We start from the raw sequence: 21,038 nt of genomic DNA, 5'->3' as shown, positions 1-21,038 counted from the left end.
TAGAGAAATGGTCAAATAAGTTATGGTACAGCTGTACAATACAGTTGCATAATACAAACATTTAAATTTTTTTTAAGTTTTAGGTTTAGGAAATATGCTAAATAAAATTAGAATACTAAATTCTATATGCAGCATACTCCCAATATTATTATACACACCCACAGGAAAACAAAACCCTAAAAGTGTGTATACTAAGCTATTAAAAGAGGTTATTACTGGGTTATGTGCTTAGTAGTAACTTTTTTTTTGTATTTTCCAACTTTTTTTTTTTTTTTGGCTGCACCACACGGCTTTCGGGATCTTAGTTCCCCGACCAGAAATTGAACCCGGGCCCCCTGCGGAGTCCTAACCACTGGACCACCAGGGAATTCCCTATTTTCCAGCTTTTTAACAATATCCATTTCTTCTTGTATAATAAGAAAAAAGTTAACATAATTTATTTTAAAAGTTAAGAACTTTTGATTTCATAACCAGACTGACCAAACACATGCATTTATCTCCTCAACGTCCAGAGACTCCATGAAAATGACAGTAAAGGAATCGACAACACAATAATGATAAGAACATGGGAAATTAAGGAGGCAGCATCAACTCTGGAGCAGTTGCCGTCATTTCCACACTAGAGCTTTTAAGAATTTTTCACATTCATTATCCCATTTAATCTTCATAACAGCCCTCTAAGGCAGACTGAATTATTACCTATAGTTTACAGTACAGAACACACGACTCAAAGCGATTAATTAAATTGTCCAAGGTCATACCAGATTTGAGTGTCAGAGGAGGAACAGAACCTAAGCCTCCTGAACTAATCCCATGTTCCCACATCACAAAGCCTCATCCTGGATATTAGCAGGATGGAACTCTGTACTTGGACAAGTATCTGCCTCAAAACAAAATAAAACACAAAAACCTACCCCTTAAAACTTTGTGTGTCCTGACTTCTTCTGGCAATTCAAGGCTAGCATAGACGTCACTGAAATATAGCTCCCCACCGTGCTGAAACAGCAGAATTAATCCAAACAAGGTTAAAGATTACATTAGTCCCAGATAGCAAAGGAATAAGGGGCTAAAATCAAGTTTTAAAAAAACCACCGAAGTTCTTGAGCTGACCCTTTTTGGACAAATAACTACTAGCTGCCTCCCTAGTTATAATCATAGCCAACTGCCAAGATTTGTTTTCAGTGCCTCACTCAACAGGTAATAAAATAACTTTCCAAGCTTAACCAATCCGAAGCAAAAGCAACCCCAGGTTGTTACAGAACTAACAGAAGTAAACGGTATTCATAAACTCTTCTCCCTTAAAAATTATATAACTTTTGTAATGTTATTTATTTTTATAATAACACATTATCTTTTTAAAACATTGTCCTTAAAATCTGAGGCATATGAGTGATCAGGAATTTTAAGATTTTATTCAACTAATTTCAAGAGCATGGACATCTAGATTCTATAGTAATGTCTCTACCTTCTACACATACACCCTGGTGAAAACAGTGAGCTGGTCTATACAATGGCCTACTCACTAAGACATTGTTAAATCATTTCTACATTGATATTCTTATTTGATCTCTAAAACAGCCCTATAAAACCAAGAATCTCATAATCTTCTATCTTCTGTCATGAAGAGATACATCTCATGATACATATAGAGGGTGTGGAGCTCCTGCAAGTTTTCCTTTAAGAGACTAGTTAATGGAAAAGATCCATCTTCCTTAACTTCCCAAAGATCTGGAGCCCTGATGGATACAAAATAAGGATCCCTGAGAAACACTGTCCATGCTAGGAACGTATATTCAAAATAACCTTAGTAGTCAGTCCAAAGGTCCCCGCAGCTCTGCAGATGCTATTCTAGGATTATGTACAGCAGCAAGCAGGAGGAAAAACAGCCAAGAAAGCAAATTTTAACATATTCAATCACAATCGTGACTCTCAGATTTATCACCTTTTGCAACCTAGAGGAAAACAAATTCATATCTAGGGTATTCCTGTCACTCCCACATTTTGCCACTCTTTCTAATTTAATGGAGAAATTGAGAGTTTGAGCTCTCAGCTCAAGGGGACAAGAACAGGACATATCCCATGTGCTCTCACTGATGTTCAAAGACCACTGGTCTCCCTCTTCCCCTCACCTTTAACACTCGATATACCTCCTGCAGCACTTGCTGTTTATCAGGTACAAGGTTAATGACACAACTGGATCTAAAAAAGAAGAGACAGAATGTCAAGCACATCTGCAGACTACTTAGACACCTTCAAATCCTTTGGAGATTACCTAAAGGTGGTTCCCACCATTTTCTCAAAGCTACACTATTCTTCCCACCTCCCTCCTCTCTTCCCCACACTCAACTTTGTCCCAAGATAAGGGAGATGGACAGAGTGTTTGAAATCTCAATAAACTGTTAGCAAGTCTGAGTGTGTAGAAAAAATTTTGAGGCATGCTTCTTATTTGTTTCTGCCCTGATGTTGACTGTGCAACACAATGACCTGGGACCAGATGCCTACTGCACAAGGCATTTCTTATGCCACATGTAAATAGGCTAAGTTCCTCAAAGACAGCTTTATTAAGGCATGATTTGACAACTCAGAGGAAAAACAGCAACACAGAATCCTATAATTTGCCATGAAAATAATACTGAAGATAACATATTGTATAAGCAGCCTCATTGGTCTTGCTGGTCTTTTGGGCTCATTCGTAAACCACGGTTAAGTTTAAAATACATTCTCGGGACTTCCCTGGTGGTGCAGTGGTTAAGAATCTGCCTGCCAATGCAGGGGACACAGGTTCGATTCCTGGTCTGGGAAGATCCCACATGCCATGGAGCAACTGTGTGCCACAACTACTGAGCCTGTGCTCTAGAGCCTATATGCCACAACTACTGAAGCCCGAGTCCCTAGAGCCCATGCTCTGCAACAAGCGAAGCCACCGCAGTGAGAAGCCAGCACACCACAATGAAGAGTAGCCTCTGCTCGACACAACTATAGAAAGCCCGTGCACAGCGACAAAGACCCAATGCACCCCCAAAAAAAAAATTAAAATACGTTCTCTCTCAGGCTAGTGTGTTCTGTGGCTGGTGGACCACAAGGGCCCCAGGCCATCTCCATCCCTTTATTAAGTTATGCTAAGTTTAGTTTAACCCCCCAAATAAGAATCCATTCAGCAAAAAGTGGTGACATTCATGTGTTCAATAGGAAATGGGCTATCTTCACAACAGTAAGGACATAGACCTACATAACAATATCATAACTCTCATTCTTGATTCCAGCTTCTCCTAACTTCTCTATGTAGCCATGAATAAAAGTCACATTGGGTGCCTGGAAGCCATATTTTTCCATGTGATATTCAATGTACTTGTTAGCCACTTCTACCTAAAGGAAGAAAAAAAAATAGATTTGATAATCAACATTTTTTAATGCACTAATTTTTTCTTAAAGTTTCCTATTACTAATGGAATGAACTGCCCCCAGAATGTTTTAGGTACGTAAACGAGGTTCATCTGCGCATGCAGGATATACTACAGAGTGGGACAACTCAATGGGGCAAAAACCCCGTTTGATACATGGGTTTTATTTGAATAAACTCTTCACGCAATAAGAAAATCTTTCAGGATAGATGGCAGAAAGAAGGAAAAGATCAAACTCCATTCAGTCATCATGATATTCATAAATCAGATCAAACCTTTGACTCTGTTCTCCCAGAGAAGCCCCTAATTGTCAAAGTTCTCGGTTTCCAGGTCAGGAAGCAGTAATGGCACAAGCGAGCACTGCATTTAGCACCCTTCTTAAATTATCCTTGAAGAGTCACAAGGAAACAACTTTATCTCTAAAAGAATGCTTTTCAGAATTTTTTCCTCCTTATCCTTGAAATAATTGCCTCACCTGACCTTCTGTCATGTCTATTCCGGTAACATGTCCCTTCTCACCAACCAGCTGACTAAGTGCATAGCAGTCTCAGCCACTTCCACTCCCCAGGTCCAAAACCCAGCAGTTTTCCAGACACTCAGGGATGACCAGACCACAGCCATAATATCTGGGAAATAGAAAATATATACACATTTTTTCCCTTTAGAGACGAGAAGATGTGGAACCATTAAATCTTATAAATCCTTCCTCCTTCCCTTCCTCCTTTCCTTCCTTCTTCCCTCCCTCCTTTCCTTCCTTCCATCATTCATTCAATTTCTTTTTAGATGTTTAGTCTCCCTCACTACACCGGAAGCTCCATGAAGGCTGGGACTCTATCTGCTTTGTTTACCATTGAATTGATGGGCACTGCACCAGGTACTAAGACAAATAAACCAACTAAAATATTTGTTAGGCATTAACTGAGCATCTTATGCAGGTCCAGGACTTGCTAGTTATTGAAGAAGAAAGGTAAGACAAGAATTCTGTCCCTTAAGTGTATTTAACGAGGGAGATAAAACGCAAACACAGAAAACATTTTCCATGATTTCTTTACAAACTGAGTGGCACAGGAAGTAAGTGTTATAGTGGTTTGGGAAAGTGGTGCCCAAGGATTAAAGAAGGCTTCACAAAGTAGGTAGGACATCAGTGAAGCATTGGATAGGTAGGATTTGGAAGGTAGAAAGCGGGGGGGGGGGGGGGGGCTTCCCTAGTGGCACAGTGGTTAAGAATCTGCCTGCCAATGCAGGGGACATGGGTTCAAGCCCTGGTCTGGGAAGATCCCACATGCCGCAGAGCAACTGAGCCCGTGTGCCACAACTACTGAGGCTCGCACACCTAGAGCCCGTGCTCCGCAACAAGAGAAGCCACCGCAGTGAGAAACCCTCGCACTGCAACGAAGAGTAGCCCCCACTGGCCACAACTAGAGAAAGCCCTCGCGTAGGGATGAAGACCCAATGCAGTCAAAAATAAATAAATAAATTATTTTTTAAAAAAGGAAGAAAGAAAGCAGGGGGAAGGCATTCCAGATTGATAACTTCATGCCGGGCAGGCAGAAATCATCTTGGCAGTGTGATGGCAGGAGGAAGGGAAAGGTCTGGCTACAGTAGTATAGTGCATCAGAGGGAGCCAAGGTTGGTTAGGAAGGGAGGGCCAACGTGGACAGGCTTGAATGTCAGCTCCAAGGAGTGTGAATGTATCCTGTGAGTAAAGGGGCATATGTGTGGGTCACTGGAAGTTCTTCAACAGAGCAGTAAGATGATCGATCAGTGCTGTGCTTTACCAGTTTTATAATAGATAAGGCAAGCCCCATGGATTGGAGGAGACGGGTTAATTCCCTAGCGACCTGGCATCACTATATTTTGAGAAAGATGCTGTCTGGGGTCTTCGTGGAGGCAGCACAGGGCACTTTACCTCAAGGATACTTCCTCATTTACATTCTGCAGGGCTTCCCGGATGTGCTTAGGGACTGGCCTGGCTGCAGTGACACACGCATTGGTCTGGAGGTCTGCTGATTTCTTCAGCACCTGCCCGTAGTAGGTCTGACCCAGGGTCCAAGGGTGGGGTGAGGGGTGAGAAAAGAAGAGTTCGAGTTGGTGTCCTCAGGGTGGAGGCGCCCATACGCCCCACCAACCCCCCTCCAGCGCCCCCAGGCCTGGCCAGCCTTTGCTCGCTACAAAGCTCTAAGCCCGGACTTGGCCCTGCCCCACCCCAGGGATCCTGGCGGGCCAGGCCGGGCTTCCAAAAGCCTAAAGCTCCCACTCAGCTGAGGCTCCACCGCAGCCATAGGCCCTACTGCGAGCACCTACCTGCACGTCCTTCCGGATCTCAGCGTCACGGGTGGTGGCCACTGCCAGGAGGGAGAAAAGGCAGCTTAAAGGCGAGGGCGCTGAGCCCGCATGGGGGAGGGGAGCCCCGGGACTGAGGGGTGGTCTAAGGGCGGGCGGCAGGCGGGAGCGCAGCGGGTGGTGATGGTGGGCGGTGGGGGTAGCAGGGTTAGGGGCAGAGAGCCTGCCCTGGGGGCGGGCGGGGAAGCGAGGGACCACACTCACTGTCTCCTCGGCCTCCAGACCTTGGAACTTGGGTCCCCAGCAGCCGGCTCTCGAGGCCCAGCGCTCCGTAGGCCCAGGGCTCCCGAGGCCCCGCGCTCCCGAGGCCCCGCCCCCGGGCAGGAACCCACCTGCGCAGTCCGACCACGAGTCCTCCCTCGCGCTACGGCCCTAGTGTGCCCAAAGTCAGCTTGGCTGTCTTTGGTCTTTCCAACCAGGAAGAGGCTCTTACTATTAAGGATCTTCCTTTATTGCTCCACTGTGCTTTTCATTTTATAATGCTCGTATGAACACCCACGTATATACTGATTTTTGCCCCCTTTGGGAATGAAATCACCTTTTCTCAGTCCACTTTTTAAAGTCAAGTGTATTGAGAGAGAATTTACATTCAGTAAAATTCACCTTTCTTTATAAAGTGTACAGTTCTGTGAATTCTAACAAGGTATATACATCACCGCAATCAAGGCTCTCACCCAAATGTTTCTTCCTGCCCCTTTGCATAGTAAATCTCCCCACGCCAGCTTCTAAACCACCATAGATCTGTTCTCCCTCCTTTCCCAGAATGTCATAGTGATGGAATCATATCAATGATTCCATACCAATCAATCTCAGTCTATTTTGAATTGTATTTAGGAAAGCAACTTTGCTAAGTTCATTTTTAACCTCTAGTATTTTTTTGGTCAATTCACTTGTTTTCTAAGTATTGTCATTTCATCTTGCAGAAAAAAAAAATTAATTTAATTAATTTCTACACTCCTACACTGGTATACTTTATTTCCTTTTGTGGTTATAACAAGAATTTCTATTCATTAGGATAGTAAGGCGATATGGGGTTCCAACTGAAAGGATATCTGAATGGAAGATTTACTAAAGTATACTCATTTTTCAGTCTCATCTGACAATAATAATCTTCCCAGATGTCAATTAGTTGTTGTTAAATGTTAAGAGGAAGGTGTTATATTTTTAACAAATTAAACCCATGGAAATGATCCTTTTTGGAATATTTTATAGGTTAGAATATCTCTATTAAGTGTGTAAAAATACGTTTTTATAGATATCTGGTTTTTGGCAATTGTTTAATGGTGAAAACACTCCAAAATATTAGTTTTCAAAACACTCTCTCCATAAAATTAGTTCCTTTAGAAAAGTTGTCACTTTCTCACTCATTGTTAAAATGGTAACTTTATCTTGAAAGGACAGATTAGTGGGAGGTTAAGGAAAAGGCTCTATCATTTTCCACTTGTTCACTTGTGCTTGTTTTATTGTATTATCTTCAATTTGTGGTTATTCACAAGAATCATTTGATAAGCCTTAAATCCACTTAACCACACACAGATAAACTGCAATAAAACAAACCACCATCAACTTACATTTAGTTATTCCCAGTTTTCCCTCAGGTATCTAGTGTGCAGGGCTGATTTTGGACCAGACTGCTTGTGACCATCATTCATTCTGATTGGTCAGTGCTTCAGCCACAGAATTTTTTGTTTTTAATATCACCCCTGCTAAATGATAGGTATGCTATGTAGGCCAAGTCAGATATCTCATATCAAGCCATATTTTAAATATTAGCAAAAAGCTAATTTTCTCTTTTTAAGATAAAAAATAAATATACACAGATATTTTCTTCCCTTACCTCAAAGGATGGCCTTGTGCATACCTCCACACATCCCACCTTGGAAGCTACTGGTCCGACAATTCCAGGATGGTCCAGAAAGGCAGATTTTTGGTTCAGTACACAAAACCATCTTTCAAGTACAGCTTTCCAAAATGGCCACCACCACTAAGTAAAGGATTCTCCAAACATTAGAAGTATTCAAGCAGAAGCTAGATGACCAACTGGTTACTTACCAGAGATGAAGTAGCAGGGGTAAATGGATTGGATTCAATTACTTCCTTTTCTTTTTTATGATGCTAAATACTAGAAATGACAGGAAGCACCCTTGTTTCTATTTATAAGAAAAGTAACAGATAATAGCAAGCTAGACTAGTAGTCAGAAGACCTACCATCAAGTTCAGTGACCTTGGGTAAGTCATTTAATCTCCCTGGCTATGTTTTTCATCTATAAAACATGAGGCTAGAATTTAATCACTTGTGAGGCCCCATACAGCTCTAATATTCTGGGGTTCTATTATTCTTTCTTCTAAAACATACTTTTAGAGAGTTTTTTTTTAAGTTTAATTAGAAATAGACATTGAACTTTTTCAGATGCCTTTTTGGTGTATATTACAGTGATGTACGATTTTATTGTTTTTTATTAATGTAATGTGTTCTGCAGCTGTTATATGAACTTTGTAACTCTAGAATTATGTTAGCAGTTCTTCCAAATATTTCTCTATTCAATTTTCTGAGATTTTATTAGGATTTTTGCATCTATGTTCATAAATAAGAATCTCCTAAATGTCTTTATATTGCTTTTTACTTTTTTTAATGAAAATTACATTTACTTCAGCAAAGGAACTGGGTATCTTGCTATCATTTTCTATACTTTGGGAGTATATGGAAATGATTTGTTATTTGATACTTTGGAAAAGTCTCAGGACAGCCATCACAAGCAGATGACATTTTAATTGGTTATTTCTGACAATTTATGGATTATTTCTCATAACCAGTCTGGACATATTCTCTTTTAAATGTCAGTTTTATCATATTATATCATTATAAGGAGCCAGATATTTTGATACTAGTAATTAAATTTTTAGCATCAAGCTGACAGATCTCTCTTTTCAAATCTAATTGATTTATTTTATATATCTCCTATTCAATTATAAATGTACTAATTTGTACTTTTACGATTGAGCTGACATTTTACCAATTTAATCTGTAAGAACCAATTAATGGTTTCATATATTTTTCTAATTTTTGTCATTCATGCTTGGTTTTCTTATTCCACTTTGATTTCTTTTGTTCTCTTTCTAAATTCTAACCACAAACTCCTTAAAAAAAAAAAAAGAAAACATTTACTTACGCCTTATCCCTAATACAGATATTTAAAGCATGATTTTTTTCTTTATAGTACTGCTTGGGTATCATCACATAAATTTGCTTGCATAGATTTGAATTTTCATTATTTTGAAATTATCCTCCAACATATCCTCTACAACACAGATGTTATTTTAGAGAAGTACCTTTTGTCTCCATATTAACCTATTTCTATAAGAAACAAACTATCGAAGTATGTATACATTTCTGCCTGCTCTCACATTTCTGTCTACTTTTCTTTCATGTATTTTGGCATTATGTTCTTTAAAATGACTAAATCAGTACTACTAGGTTTTCATTATTTAATGTAAATTTCATCTTTATTTACCATTCAAATTTTGATTGTGAAATTTATCAGATATAACATAAGCAGTCACTGCTTCTTTAATATTTGTTCCAGCATGAGGAAGAAAACATAGACTATAGTTTAATTGTTTTTCATCTTAAATATTTCTTTGCTTTGTGTATACTTGGATGGTTAAACTTTGTTTTGTTTTCTAAACTGGTGACTTTTTAAAAAAATCAGTCCTTGGATTTTCTAAGTAGATAATCCTACTGTATGATAACAATTTTGTCTCTTCCTTGCTAATAGTTACATTTAATTTTAATTTCTGCACCAGGTGTGGCTTCCAGCAAAATGTTGAATAGAAACTGTGATAGTAACATCAAATGTTTTACTACTAATATGACAATTGCTGTAAGTTTGCAAGCCTTCTTTTTAAGGTAAGTTGAACCTGTTTATATTTAATAATTGTAATAAACATTTATAGAATGAATGTATAAGTGAATTCCTTCATACTGTTTTTTTACTTTAAGTTAATGTATATATATATAAAATGAGGAATAAATGTAATCTGATATGATTAGTCAACTTGATGATATAGAATATGAATTAAATTGGACTCATATTTGCCTTTTTTCTTTCAGTAAAAACACCATTTTCTTATGTCAGCTTTCTCCCAGTACCTTAGTGAATTAAGAACTGAGCTAAAACAGGTTGGAAGTCCCATTTTAAATTCAAATAAAGCATAGACATTCAGACTTGACAACAGACAACGGTAATGACATTTAATGAGATAAATTCAATGAACATAGGTAAATGTCAATAAACGTAAGGTTTTCTACATGGCACAACCCTATACCGGAATCACAGTAACTCAACTGCATTCTCACTTGACAATAATGTCATACAAGTGAATTTGCTGATGACTAGCAAAATTACAAAATGAACTCAAGGCCACTTAATCAAGAGTCACAACAACAAAGAAACCCTAGGAATGAAGGTCAAGGCAGGAGGTTGCAGCTGGCCAGATATGATACCATTTGCCTAATTTTCATGTAGGAATTTGCTACAACAAATAAAATAACTATCTCCTCTTAGTTACTAGAAAAGAAAAGAAAACAACAGGTATTACTTAATCACCATTCTGTGACCATGAAATTAAAATATTTCCTGAATGTATGATTAAAAGAAAGAAGTCTTTAAAAACAGTATTAATCATTCTTATACATTCACAATAGAAGCTCTTAAGTCTGAATTTAAAACACTACTCAGTATTTGCTTAAGAAACACATTTAGACAATATGGCTTTTGACATATCAAAGTTCTATGAGAAAAACTAAGACATCTTTTAATTTTGCTTTAATATCAAATTAACAGAGCAACTTAAAAATTCAATAAGAGCATAGGTTGGTTTGATTCAATAAGTGCTTTTAAAATTCAATCACTTAGGGGCTTCCCTGGTGGCGCAGTGGTTGAGAGCCTGCCTGCCGATTCAGGGGACACGGGTTCGCACGGGTTCGCACGGGTTCGCACGGGTTCGTGCCCCAGACCGGGAAGATCCCACATGCCGCGGAGCAGCTAGGCCCGTGAGCCATGGCCGCTCAGCCTGCGCGTCTGGAGCCTGTGCTCCACAACGGGAGAGGCCACAACAGTGAGAGGCCCGCGTACCGCCAAAAAAAAGAAAAAAAAAATTCAATCACTTAACTTCCTTTCAGGAGAAACTGTTCATCATCACAGATCTTACTCTAACTTAACTTTTGGAGAAGAAAATGGAAAATCAAACCCATAGCACAGTGGTTATGTAAGATATTTCCTCCTCAATGTCAGGCAAAGTGCTTTTGCCCTCTCATAACACGTTCTACTTCAACAGATGATTTAACTGGTCCTGTAGGTTTGATGACTGCTCAACACTACAAATTAGAATAGAGAAAAAGGTTTATCTAGAATGAGCATCTCGTTGTCATAGCAACCCTCTCTATGCAATAGTACTTTCTTTTGGCTTTAAATGTGGGGGCTATTGATGGGGTCACATCCATGGTTGGATGCAGAGATAGGGGTATTCCTCTACATTCTTTGTATGCAATGGTTTCCTGTCCCTGCAAGTCCAATTTCATATGTTCTCCCTAGAAAAAAATGGAGGACTAGATACTGAAAAAAAAAAAAAAAATGCGATCAATGTTAAAAAAAAAAGGACATCTCATTGTGCAAATGATTTGCACAAAGTATATTATATGCATAGTTCTGTTGAACTAAATCAAAATTTCTGTTGGTCCACTAGGGTCCCAGACATGTTTAAACTATGAAGAAAAGATCTGTAAAGCCAACTAGTAGTGTAAACAACATTGCAAGGGACAGATTTAATCCACTTAAAACAAAAACAAGGCTGTTCAATGACTTTAGCACATTTACTTTACTTAATGAATATTACCAATGTAAAAGGTTTCCTACCCTCAGAGTTGGTCTCTACACTCTATAACTTTTAGAAAGCCTTTGCTAGCAGTGAATTGACTTACTGCATGCCTTTGAAATATTCTTTATATTCCCAATGAGCTATCCTAGAACACATGGCAACTTAAGGGCCTCTGTGAACCAGAGTTTTGTACTGATCCTAGGCCCAGCAGCATAATTCCCCCCAGCCTGCTACAGTTAGTTGGCCCCCCACTCCTCTACCTTTGGGGTTACTTACTTCTTCTGAATAGCTTCTTGCCTAAATCAGAAAAGGAAAGAGGAAAATAAACATAAGAAAATGCAGCAAACTAGTAAAAGTTATTTTTGGTCAGATATGTATATATAGGCAGAACAAATTTCCAGCTTGTCACATTTTATATTTCTGTCCATCCTATCCTAAGATTGTGTTATTGAACAGAGGTTCAATATCTGAGTGCAGAGTTGCTGAAAAGATGATTCTAAACCTAAAGATGTAATAATATTCTATCAGAGTGAGGGATGTGGTCTAACAAACTACAAGTATGGCTCAAATTCAGTCTGGGTATGTGGAGCCAAACGGTCACATACCTGACATGTACACACCCCCAAAAAATGAGTATTTAGCTATTTAGATATCAAGAGTTAAATTCCCAGTCAGATATTTCTAATAGATACATAAGTATAATGTCAACTACATAAAATAAAAAGCAAAATGAAATAAGATGACAAGTTAATTAAATTATAATTTTGTCCAAAAGGGGTCTCTATATTTCAAAATCTCCTGGATGATTTATATGTAGTTAGGGTTGGGTTATATATGGGAATGTAAGATAAAGAACATAGTTATACTTGATTCTCCAGGGAAGGTGCAGATGCTCCAGGAAAGACCTCAGGCACAGACAGTGGACAGATACTGGTTAAGTGCCTACTGGGTGCCAAGCGCTGTGCATGTGTGTGGTCCTGGATGGGCCCTGCCCTTATGGGGTTTGCAGTCTCTCCTTCTGAGAAGCCCTCAAATTATCAGAGAGGTTCACAAAGGTGGTGCCCACTCTGATCACACTCCATACCCCAAATTCTTATGCAGTCTCAAGCATCTCTTCCAGAGGGAACACATCCTTGACTAACCCCTCCTTTACTCCCAGCTCCTGCCTCCACAGGAAAATATGCTGAAACACAAAGGCCACAAGAAACAGCCTGCAGAAAACGATTGCTTAATAAGTACAGTAGGCACTGGAGAGGGAATACTCACTGGTATTGAAGATGTGTTGTTATTATTGCCATTTTTCTTAAACTCTGCATTAAAAAAAAAAAAAAAGAAGAACAGAGAAATAGAACATTCCACTTCCCTGAAGCCAAACAAACTGTGCATATAAAACCCAAATCATAATAGAAATTGTTTCTTACATCTTCTGAGTGTAAGATGGCATCTTCCTGTAGTACCATGTTTCGAGCAGCCTGACCTAGCAGCTGGAAGACAAAAATAAAATGGTAATAATCAAAACTTCCAAACTTCCTGTAATCTCTCTGCAGCTGTTATACCACCACCCTTTCTCCGTGCCCACCCCCCCACCCCATACAAATATAAACCCTCCAAATGTAAAGGAGGATAATTTCCCATTTGGTCATGTTGAAAATCCATTTCATTGTCACTACGGCAGTTCTGGCATGGGCTCGACATCTGTTCTGAAGGCCACAGCCTGAGAAATCAAGTCCTCCGTAACTGCTGAGTTTATTAATCAAGTGCTGAGAGGCAAAGTCTGCGAAAACAAACTCTGGCTCCACAAGCCCGGTGAGAACCTAACTTCTGATTCTTTAAAGGCAAACTTGAGATTTGGGGTGGTTTGAGAGGAGTGAGAGGGCAGGAGTTAGGATAGGGCTTTAAAGGACAGAAGGAAGGTAGCTGTTGAGAAATGGAATGAGAGACACAGAGGGGGTAAAAAGGCCTGGGGAGAAGCTTGGGCTTTCAAGTGGGAAACCACCGTGTAAAGGATGGCCAGATGGAGCTGGGGAAGAGAAAGAAAGAAGTGCGGCAGCAGACTTTGATGAGTTCCCTGATAGCTGGGCCCTGAGGCCAAGAGAGAAAGGCTGAGTGAGCTCTGTTTCAGCTGGGTGGCCTGTGCTCAGCAGATCTGCCTCCTCACAGAGAGGCAAGAAGAGATCAACAGAGGTTTCTGGCCTCCTGTGGCACCCTGTTCCTGGCAGACATGCAGTCCAACCATGTAAAGGGAGCTACTGTTATGTGTGTCCTACCAACCCTCCCTGTTCCCTTGGGTCAGAGAGATTCTGGTGAAAGGGGGACAGATGACTTCAAATTAACCAGGACACCAGCACTGTTCCAGCCTCCAGATTCCTTCCCTCACAGCAACTTTTATTTATTTTTCTTTTTAACTTTAAAAATTAACACAACTTGGGACTTCCCTGGTGGCGCAGTGGTTAAGAATCCACCTGACAGGGCTTCCCTAGTGGCGCAGTGGTTGAGAGTCCGCCTGCCAATGCAGGGGACACGGGTTCGTGCCCCGGTGCGGGAAGATCCCACATGCCGCGGAGCAGCCGGGCCCGTGAGCCATGGCCGCTGAGCCTGTGCTCCGCAATGGGAGAGGCCACAACAGTAAGAGGCCCGCGTACCGCAAAACAAAAAACAAAAAACGAAAATAAGAATCCACCTGACAATGCAGGGGACATGGGTTCGAGCCCTGGTCTGGGAAGATCCCACATGCTGTGGAGCAACTAAGCCCATGCACCACAACTACTGAGCCCTCATGCCACAACTACAGAAGCCCACGTGCCTAGAGCCCGTGCTCTGCAACAAGAGCAGCCACCACAAAGAGAAGCATGCACACCGCAACCAAGAGTAGCCCCCGCTCGCCACAAGTAGAGAAAGCCCGCGTAGGGCAACAAAGACCCAAAGCAGACAAAAATAAATAAATAAAAATAAATAAATGTACAAAATAAAAATAAAACTTTACATGCTTCTAAAGGCAAAACAATAAAATAAGACCTATCCAGCCTCTTCCCCTCCCCGGTATCTCTCCCCTATGCATAAATATTTTTTAAATTAATTTTTGGTTTATCTTTCCATTGTTCCTTTACAAACAATGGACATATGTATATATTCTGCCCCCTTTACATAAAATGTAACCTATCATATGCGCTCTTCTGCACCCTGCTCTTTTCACTTGATAATATCTACTGAGATGGATCTGCAGCAGTATATACTGAATCTCCACCTTGTTCTTCCAGGGCTGCTGAGCACTCCACTGAATAGATGTCTCATAAGGTTATTCAACCAGTCCTCCGCTATAGACTTTGGGGCTGTTTCCAGTCTTTTGCTATTGGAAGTAGTGCTACAAAAAATACCTCATAGTTCTTTGTATCTTTTTGCCATCATGTCTTTGGATAGACTCAGAATCTTGATTGTGACTGCTGGATCAGAGGGTTTTAATTTTGCTACATATTGCCACCCACCCCCCATTAAGGTTATACCATTTTGCATTCCCACCCACCAGGTATGAGAGTTCCTGTTCCCTCCTTGTGGCCACTTTTTTTTTTTAAAGTCTTTATTTATTTATTTTTATATATATACATTTTTTTGCGGTACGCGGGCCTCTCACTGCTGTGGCCTCTCCCGTTGCGGAGCACAGGCTCCGGACGCGCAGGCTCAGCGGCCATGGCTCACGGGCCCAGCCGCTCTGCGGCATGTGGGATCTTCCCAGACCGGGGCACGAACCGTGTCCCCTGCATCGGCAGGCGGACTCTCAACCACTGCGCCGCCGGGGAAGCCCTGTGGCCACTTTTAAGTGACAAACTCCAAACTCCTATGGATGGTGACTGACAAACCGATGGCAGAAAAGAAAGAGTTCTAACAGAATCTTCCTCGTTCAGTCAACAAATAGTTACTAAGCGCTTATGAGCCAGTAAGAGACATAGCCCCCATCCTTACAGGGCTCACAGGCTGGGATGACAAAGAAGACAAAGGTACTACAATACCTTGTGGTAAGTGCTGAGGGGGAAGCACTGAATGCCCTGGGAGTTCGGGGGGCAGGAGTGATTAACCCATTACTGGCTAGGTGCTCAGGGAAGGCTTCCTAAAAGAAGTGACTTCTGAGACCTAACGGCTGCTGTTTAGAATTCCGAAGTAATATAATGTTACAAAAAAGTGGCATGATCAGATTTACTGTTTTAGAATGTGGTAAACAGGATGGACTAGACAGGGGACTAAAGGCAGAGAGACAGGTTAGGAGAACACTGCAGTATTCCAGGCAAGCAATGAGAGTGACCTGAACCACAGAAGTGGCAGTTAAAAAAGGGGGCACGGGGGGCTTGAGAGGTATTTAGAAGATAGGCTTGACGGGACCTGTGATGGCCTGGAATGCAGGGGCTGTTGGAATGTAGGGCCAAGGCCTTTTCTGTGATGACAGATGAAGTCATTGACATTGTGCATCATTTTCTTACATAAACCAACCACACACGTAACGTATCACCTAAGATTTCCAGTTTCAGTTTCCTTAAAGTGGAACATCTTAAATACACCTGTAAAACCACCTGAGTACAGAATCTTTTTAGATTTCAGTGAACTTCCTCCCAGGCTTGGACCACTGTCTTGCTCATAATTAACTCAATACCAGTTTGTCTTGGTACTTCTCTTCAACAAGTATTGCTAATTTTCAACTTAGTTTTCATAGCAACAGCAACCCTCTTTTTTTCTGCACTCATATTTCATCATTTCCCACATCATCCCATGAAACAATGTAGTTGCAATAGCAAGCACAAGTGCCTTACACAGGCTTAGGAAAAAACCACAATGAACCCTTACCAAGCACACAATTCACCTGGAGGAGCAGAAGCGCAGGTGTGCACAAGAGGAGCGTATTAGGCACAAGCATTCTTTGTGCCATGGACATAAGTTGGTATGATTTCCTCACTTTGTGCTCCAGTCACACCAGCCTCCCTGCATTCCTTACGTACATTCCCATCTCAAGGCCTCTGCATTTGCCATGTCCTCGACGTGGAACTGCCTCCAGATGTCCATATGGTTTGCTCCCTCACTTCATTCAAGCATCTGCTCGAATGCTACCTCCTCAGAGAGCCCTTCCCTGACCACCCTATTTAGGGAAAACCCTTTCAGCACTCTCTATTCCCAGCTTTATTTTTCTTCATAGCATTTACTACCACCTTTTTTGTGTTTCATTTTTTTGTCTGTCTCTTCACTAAAATGGAAGTTTTCTAAGTACAGGGACTTACTTAGACGTTGGTTTTGTGTACCAACGTCTCCCTTGTACCTAGAACAGTTCCTGGCACATTTGTGTACCAACGTCTCCCTTGTACCTAGAACAGTTCCTGGCACATAGCAGACACTCTGTAAATATGTGTTAAGTGGATGCTGTGAAATGAGTGTTTTACACATGGAAATTGTCAGTTTCTCAAACAAAATAGCTATCTGGAGACTGCTGAAGAGAGAAGCAATGCTCTGTGGGCTCAGAAGGATTGAAAATCAGTAAGACACTCCCATAACCTCAGAGCCTAGTAAAGGAAATGGCAAAAATACGTAACTACAGAAAAATACAATATGGTATGTGGTAAGTGTCATGTAAGAGATCCAGTAAAAAAGAAAAAGTTTAGACTTGAGATATGTGTCAACTCTGTCCCAGAAAGTTGGACTGGCTTCAGCTTAACTCAATCCACACCGCTTACTGAGCACCCTGTCTAAATCGACTACAGAAGAAGCCCTCATGAAAAATACACGAGGAGCAGGAGCGGGAAGCAGCAAGCCATATCAGGGCAGTCAATGGTGGCACTGTGGCTTTTTGGCCACTTCATCTAGCCAGCGGCCGTGAGAAGTGACGTCATAGAGTATGGGCTTAGAACCTGTCTGCCTAGGTTTGAATCCTAGCTCTACCCCTTCCTAGCTACTGTGGGACCCTGGACAAGTGAAATTCCTCTCTGTAAGAAAAGTACCTCCTTTATTAGTGATTGTGAAGACTTAATGAATTAAACGACATAAAACACACACTTTTTTTTTTGAAAAGCTGAAATAGAATCTAAAAATCATGAAAAGGAGAAGGAAGCAGGTATGTCTACCACTAAAACTGACAAAGCAACTTCTGTGCAACCAAGGCAAAAAGTGAAACACAGTAAGTTGCGTAATTCTTATTTGGTAAAAGGCAACACAACAATTCTTCAAAAAAGATAAACTTTCCTCTGATACTGAATCCTAAAATGAGTATACCATGTGGACCTCATACAAAGCATATCTGGGATCATCAGATCAGTGACTTCAACAATAGTATTATGGTAAACGCAAACACTTTTTGTTTTTTTTTAATTTATTTATTTATTTATTTTTGGCTGCGTTGGGTCTTTTTTGCTGCGCACGGGCTTTCTCTCGTTGCAGCGAGCGGGGGCTACTCTTCGTTGTGGTGTGTGGGCTTCTCATTGTGATGGCTTCTCTTGTTGCGGAGCATGGGCTCTAGGCACACAGGCTTCAGTAGTTGTGGCATGTGGGCCCAGTAATTGTGGCTCGCAGGCTCTAGAGCACAGGCTCAGTAGTTGTGGCACACGGGCTTAGTTGCTCCGTGGCATGTGGGATCTTCCCGGACCAGGGCTCAAACCCGTTTCCCCTGCATTGGCAGGCAGATTCTTACCCACTGCGTCACCAGGGAAGTCCCGCAAACACTTTTTTCATTCAGCTGTTTCTTGCAGCCACTATCAATAGAAGCTAAGGACATAACATGAAAGCTAATTTTGTAAGGATAATTCTACTGGACCTTAAACTAATATAAATAAAGCTGCTTTGAACATTCATATACAAATGTGAAGGCTTGCAAACATATTATGTTTGCTAATGCAACTACATAACAATGAAATAATAAGTGATGAAACATGAGTAAAAAAAGAGTGGGAGAGAAAGAGGTGCTACTGTTATGAAAACTAACTTGAAAATCAAAAATACTTCTTGAAAATAAGTAGCTAAGATACACTGCTACTGAGTTAATTATGAGCAAGACAATGGCCTACAGGAGAAAGTCATAGAAATCTAAAGACTCTGTCCCCAGATTGTTTTACAAGTGTATTCAAGATGTTTTCCACTTTAAAGACTCCAAACCTGGACATCTTAGATGACACATTATGTGCATGGCTGGTTTATGTAACAAAATGATGTATATGTTTTCTTTTCTCCTGGTTAAAACCTAGAAGTTGAAAGCCTGGGTCATTAGACCCATTTTGTTTGTCCAATCACCTGCCTCGTGGGCATTTGGATTGTCTCCAGTTTGGTGCTATTATGGATAAATGTGCTATGAACATGTTCAAATCTTTGTGTGGACATATATTTTCATTTCACTTGGGTGAATACCTCAGGATACAATGGATAGGTCCTTTTTTGGAGAGAGACAGTGTACACATATAAAGCTTGCAGGTGTGACAAGCTATCAAATAATCCCATACACGGAATCAGCCAGAGGATGATGAGGGGAAAATCACGGCAAAGGAGAAAGCTAATCTAAGAAACAGAAAACCAAGAATGTGGCCAGAAAGACAAGTCAGAAAAGAATAAATCTGTGGACAGACGATGCATAAAAGTGTGGAATCTGGAATGTTGAGGGCAAAACCACGCGGAATTTAGGGGCCGAAAGAGACAGATCTTCACTAGAGACAACTCTGAGAAACAAATGAGGAACTCGTTAGGACCACTATCTCATCCGTCGTCTGCGGCGATCTCTGCTTTGAAGCACCGATTCCCATCATTTCGTTTCTTCCCCCACCGCCTCCATTGCCCCCCGGCTCACAGGACCGCTAATCCTACCCAGAGACTACACACCCCAGAATGCAACACGCGCCCTCCGGAACGAGGTCTTCTCCCTTCGCCACTAGTTCACGGACTACAATTCCCAGGATGCAACACGACCCTCTTCCCACGGCTATGGAAGTCGAGTCTCCCGGTATTAAGCCCGGAGAGTCCACTCCCAGCTCACCTCGGAGCTCCGGGAGCCCTTCAGCACCTGCTTGGTGAGCGCGATCACGTCAGTACCACAGGTGTTCACCTTCTCCGTGAGAAGCCCCTTCACAGACTGACCAAATCGCGCTTGCGAATCCGGAGCCCCAGTCGCCATCACTTCAACCAGTGAACGCCTCCCGACGGGCGATGGCGAGTCGCAGGGGCCAAAAGATGAGCAAAGCGAAAGGAGGCGGGGTCTTTTTTTTCCTACCATGGGAAGAGGAAGGGACGCATGCGCGTAGCGGAGGGTGAGCTTTGCTAACTTTAAATTCATTTAAAATACTCAGTTGATATCCTGAAGAAGACAGGGCCCAGGCAAACATCAATGGAGGGGATGGAATACAATTTCAATAAACCCATGGTTTAAAATCAGAAGGCCTGGATTACAGTCCCAATTATGCCGTTTAGTTGTGTGACTGCAAATTATTCAGCCTCTGCAGCATCTTGTGTTCCTCATCTGTAAAACAGAAGTAATAAAGTTAAATTCTCCAAAGTGCATGAGAATGAATTAAGATCAATTCAATTTTAGCAAACATTTCATGAACGAAATACCAAACACTGCTGGGCTGAGGTAAAGAGAAGAGATGCAGTCCTTGTCTCCAGTGAGCTCCCAGGCTGAGGAGGCATGTAAACAAACAGAAGAACCGGGAAGAACAAGCTAATAGAAAAATTGGCAAAGTTCACAAACAGGCAGTTAAAAAAGTAAATAAGATAGTCAACAGGTATGACAAATGTTTTACATCTCTAGTAATTTTTAGTGATAAATGACCCCTTTGTTGTATTTAAAGCAAACTGATTAACACCTTGAAAAGAATTAGTATCTGAAGTGTTTCATGTAGCTCTATTTTTTTTTTTTTAGCTAATGCACGAGAGAGATGACAATGGTAAATTGGCGAATTATGTTTAAAATCACCTATACTCAGTATCAACATTACTTTCTCTTCCAAGTGTCTAGTTTCATGTCTCTGATTCTTTCGTTTAATTCTTATTCTTAATCAAATTTATTGAGGTATAATTTATGTTCAATAACTACATTCTTCTAAAGCATACAATTTGATGAGTGTGATGGATGTGTACACCTGTGAATTACCACCACTATTAAGATACAGAACATTTTCATCACCCCCACAAGTTTCCAAGTGCCCCTTTGTAGACCATCTATCCCTCACTCCAGGCAACAACGGATCTGCTTTGTAGCACTATAGATTAATTTGGGTTTCTAGAATTTTATATAAATGGAATCATACAGGAAGTACATTTTTTGGTCTGGCTTCTTTCTCTCAGCATAACATCCTGAGAGTCATTCACTTAGTTGTGTATATCACTAATACGTTCCTTTTTTATTGCTGAGAAATAGTCCATTGTATGGATATACCTCATTTTGTCAATCCACTCACCTTTTGATGA

General features: G+C 41.0%; 2 protein-coding genes across 2 annotated transcripts in view; both read right to left on the bottom strand.

Annotated features, from left to right (window-relative positions):
- AS3MT (arsenite methyltransferase) overlaps nt 1-10,720 on the bottom strand; it is a 28,928-nt gene extending 18,208 nt beyond the window's left edge. Inside the window, 7 exon segments of the mRNA XM_033421114.2 lie at nt 915-996; nt 2,130-2,199; nt 3,230-3,366; nt 3,877-4,027; nt 5,311-5,438; nt 5,706-5,746; nt 5,949-10,720. Coding sequence (XP_033277005.1) covers nt 915-996; nt 2,130-2,199; nt 3,230-3,366; nt 3,877-4,027; nt 5,311-5,438; nt 5,706-5,746; nt 5,949 — 610 coding nt within the window. The 5' untranslated portion in view covers nt 5,950-10,720.
- Nucleotides 10,721-10,892: 172 nt separating this feature from the next.
- Nucleotides 10,893-19,780, bottom strand: BORCS7 (BLOC-1 related complex subunit 7). Its single transcript, XM_004265905.3, has 5 exons — nt 19,609-19,780; nt 13,043-13,105; nt 12,888-12,931; nt 11,898-11,918; nt 10,893-11,121 (listed from the first exon to the last, which is right to left on the bottom strand). The coding sequence occupies exons 1-5, from the start codon at nt 19,744-19,746 to the stop codon at nt 11,070-11,072; spliced, it is 318 nt and encodes a 105-aa protein (XP_004265953.1). The 5' UTR covers nt 19,747-19,780; the 3' UTR covers nt 10,893-11,069.
- Nucleotides 19,781-21,038: the final 1,258 nt, after the last annotated feature.

This window comes from Orcinus orca, chromosome 14 (genome assembly GCF_937001465.1).
Source record: "Orcinus orca chromosome 14, mOrcOrc1.1, whole genome shotgun sequence".
NCBI lineage: Eukaryota > Metazoa > Chordata > Mammalia > Artiodactyla > Delphinidae > Orcinus > Orcinus orca.
This window is presented reverse-complemented; position numbering and strand designations above follow the sequence as displayed.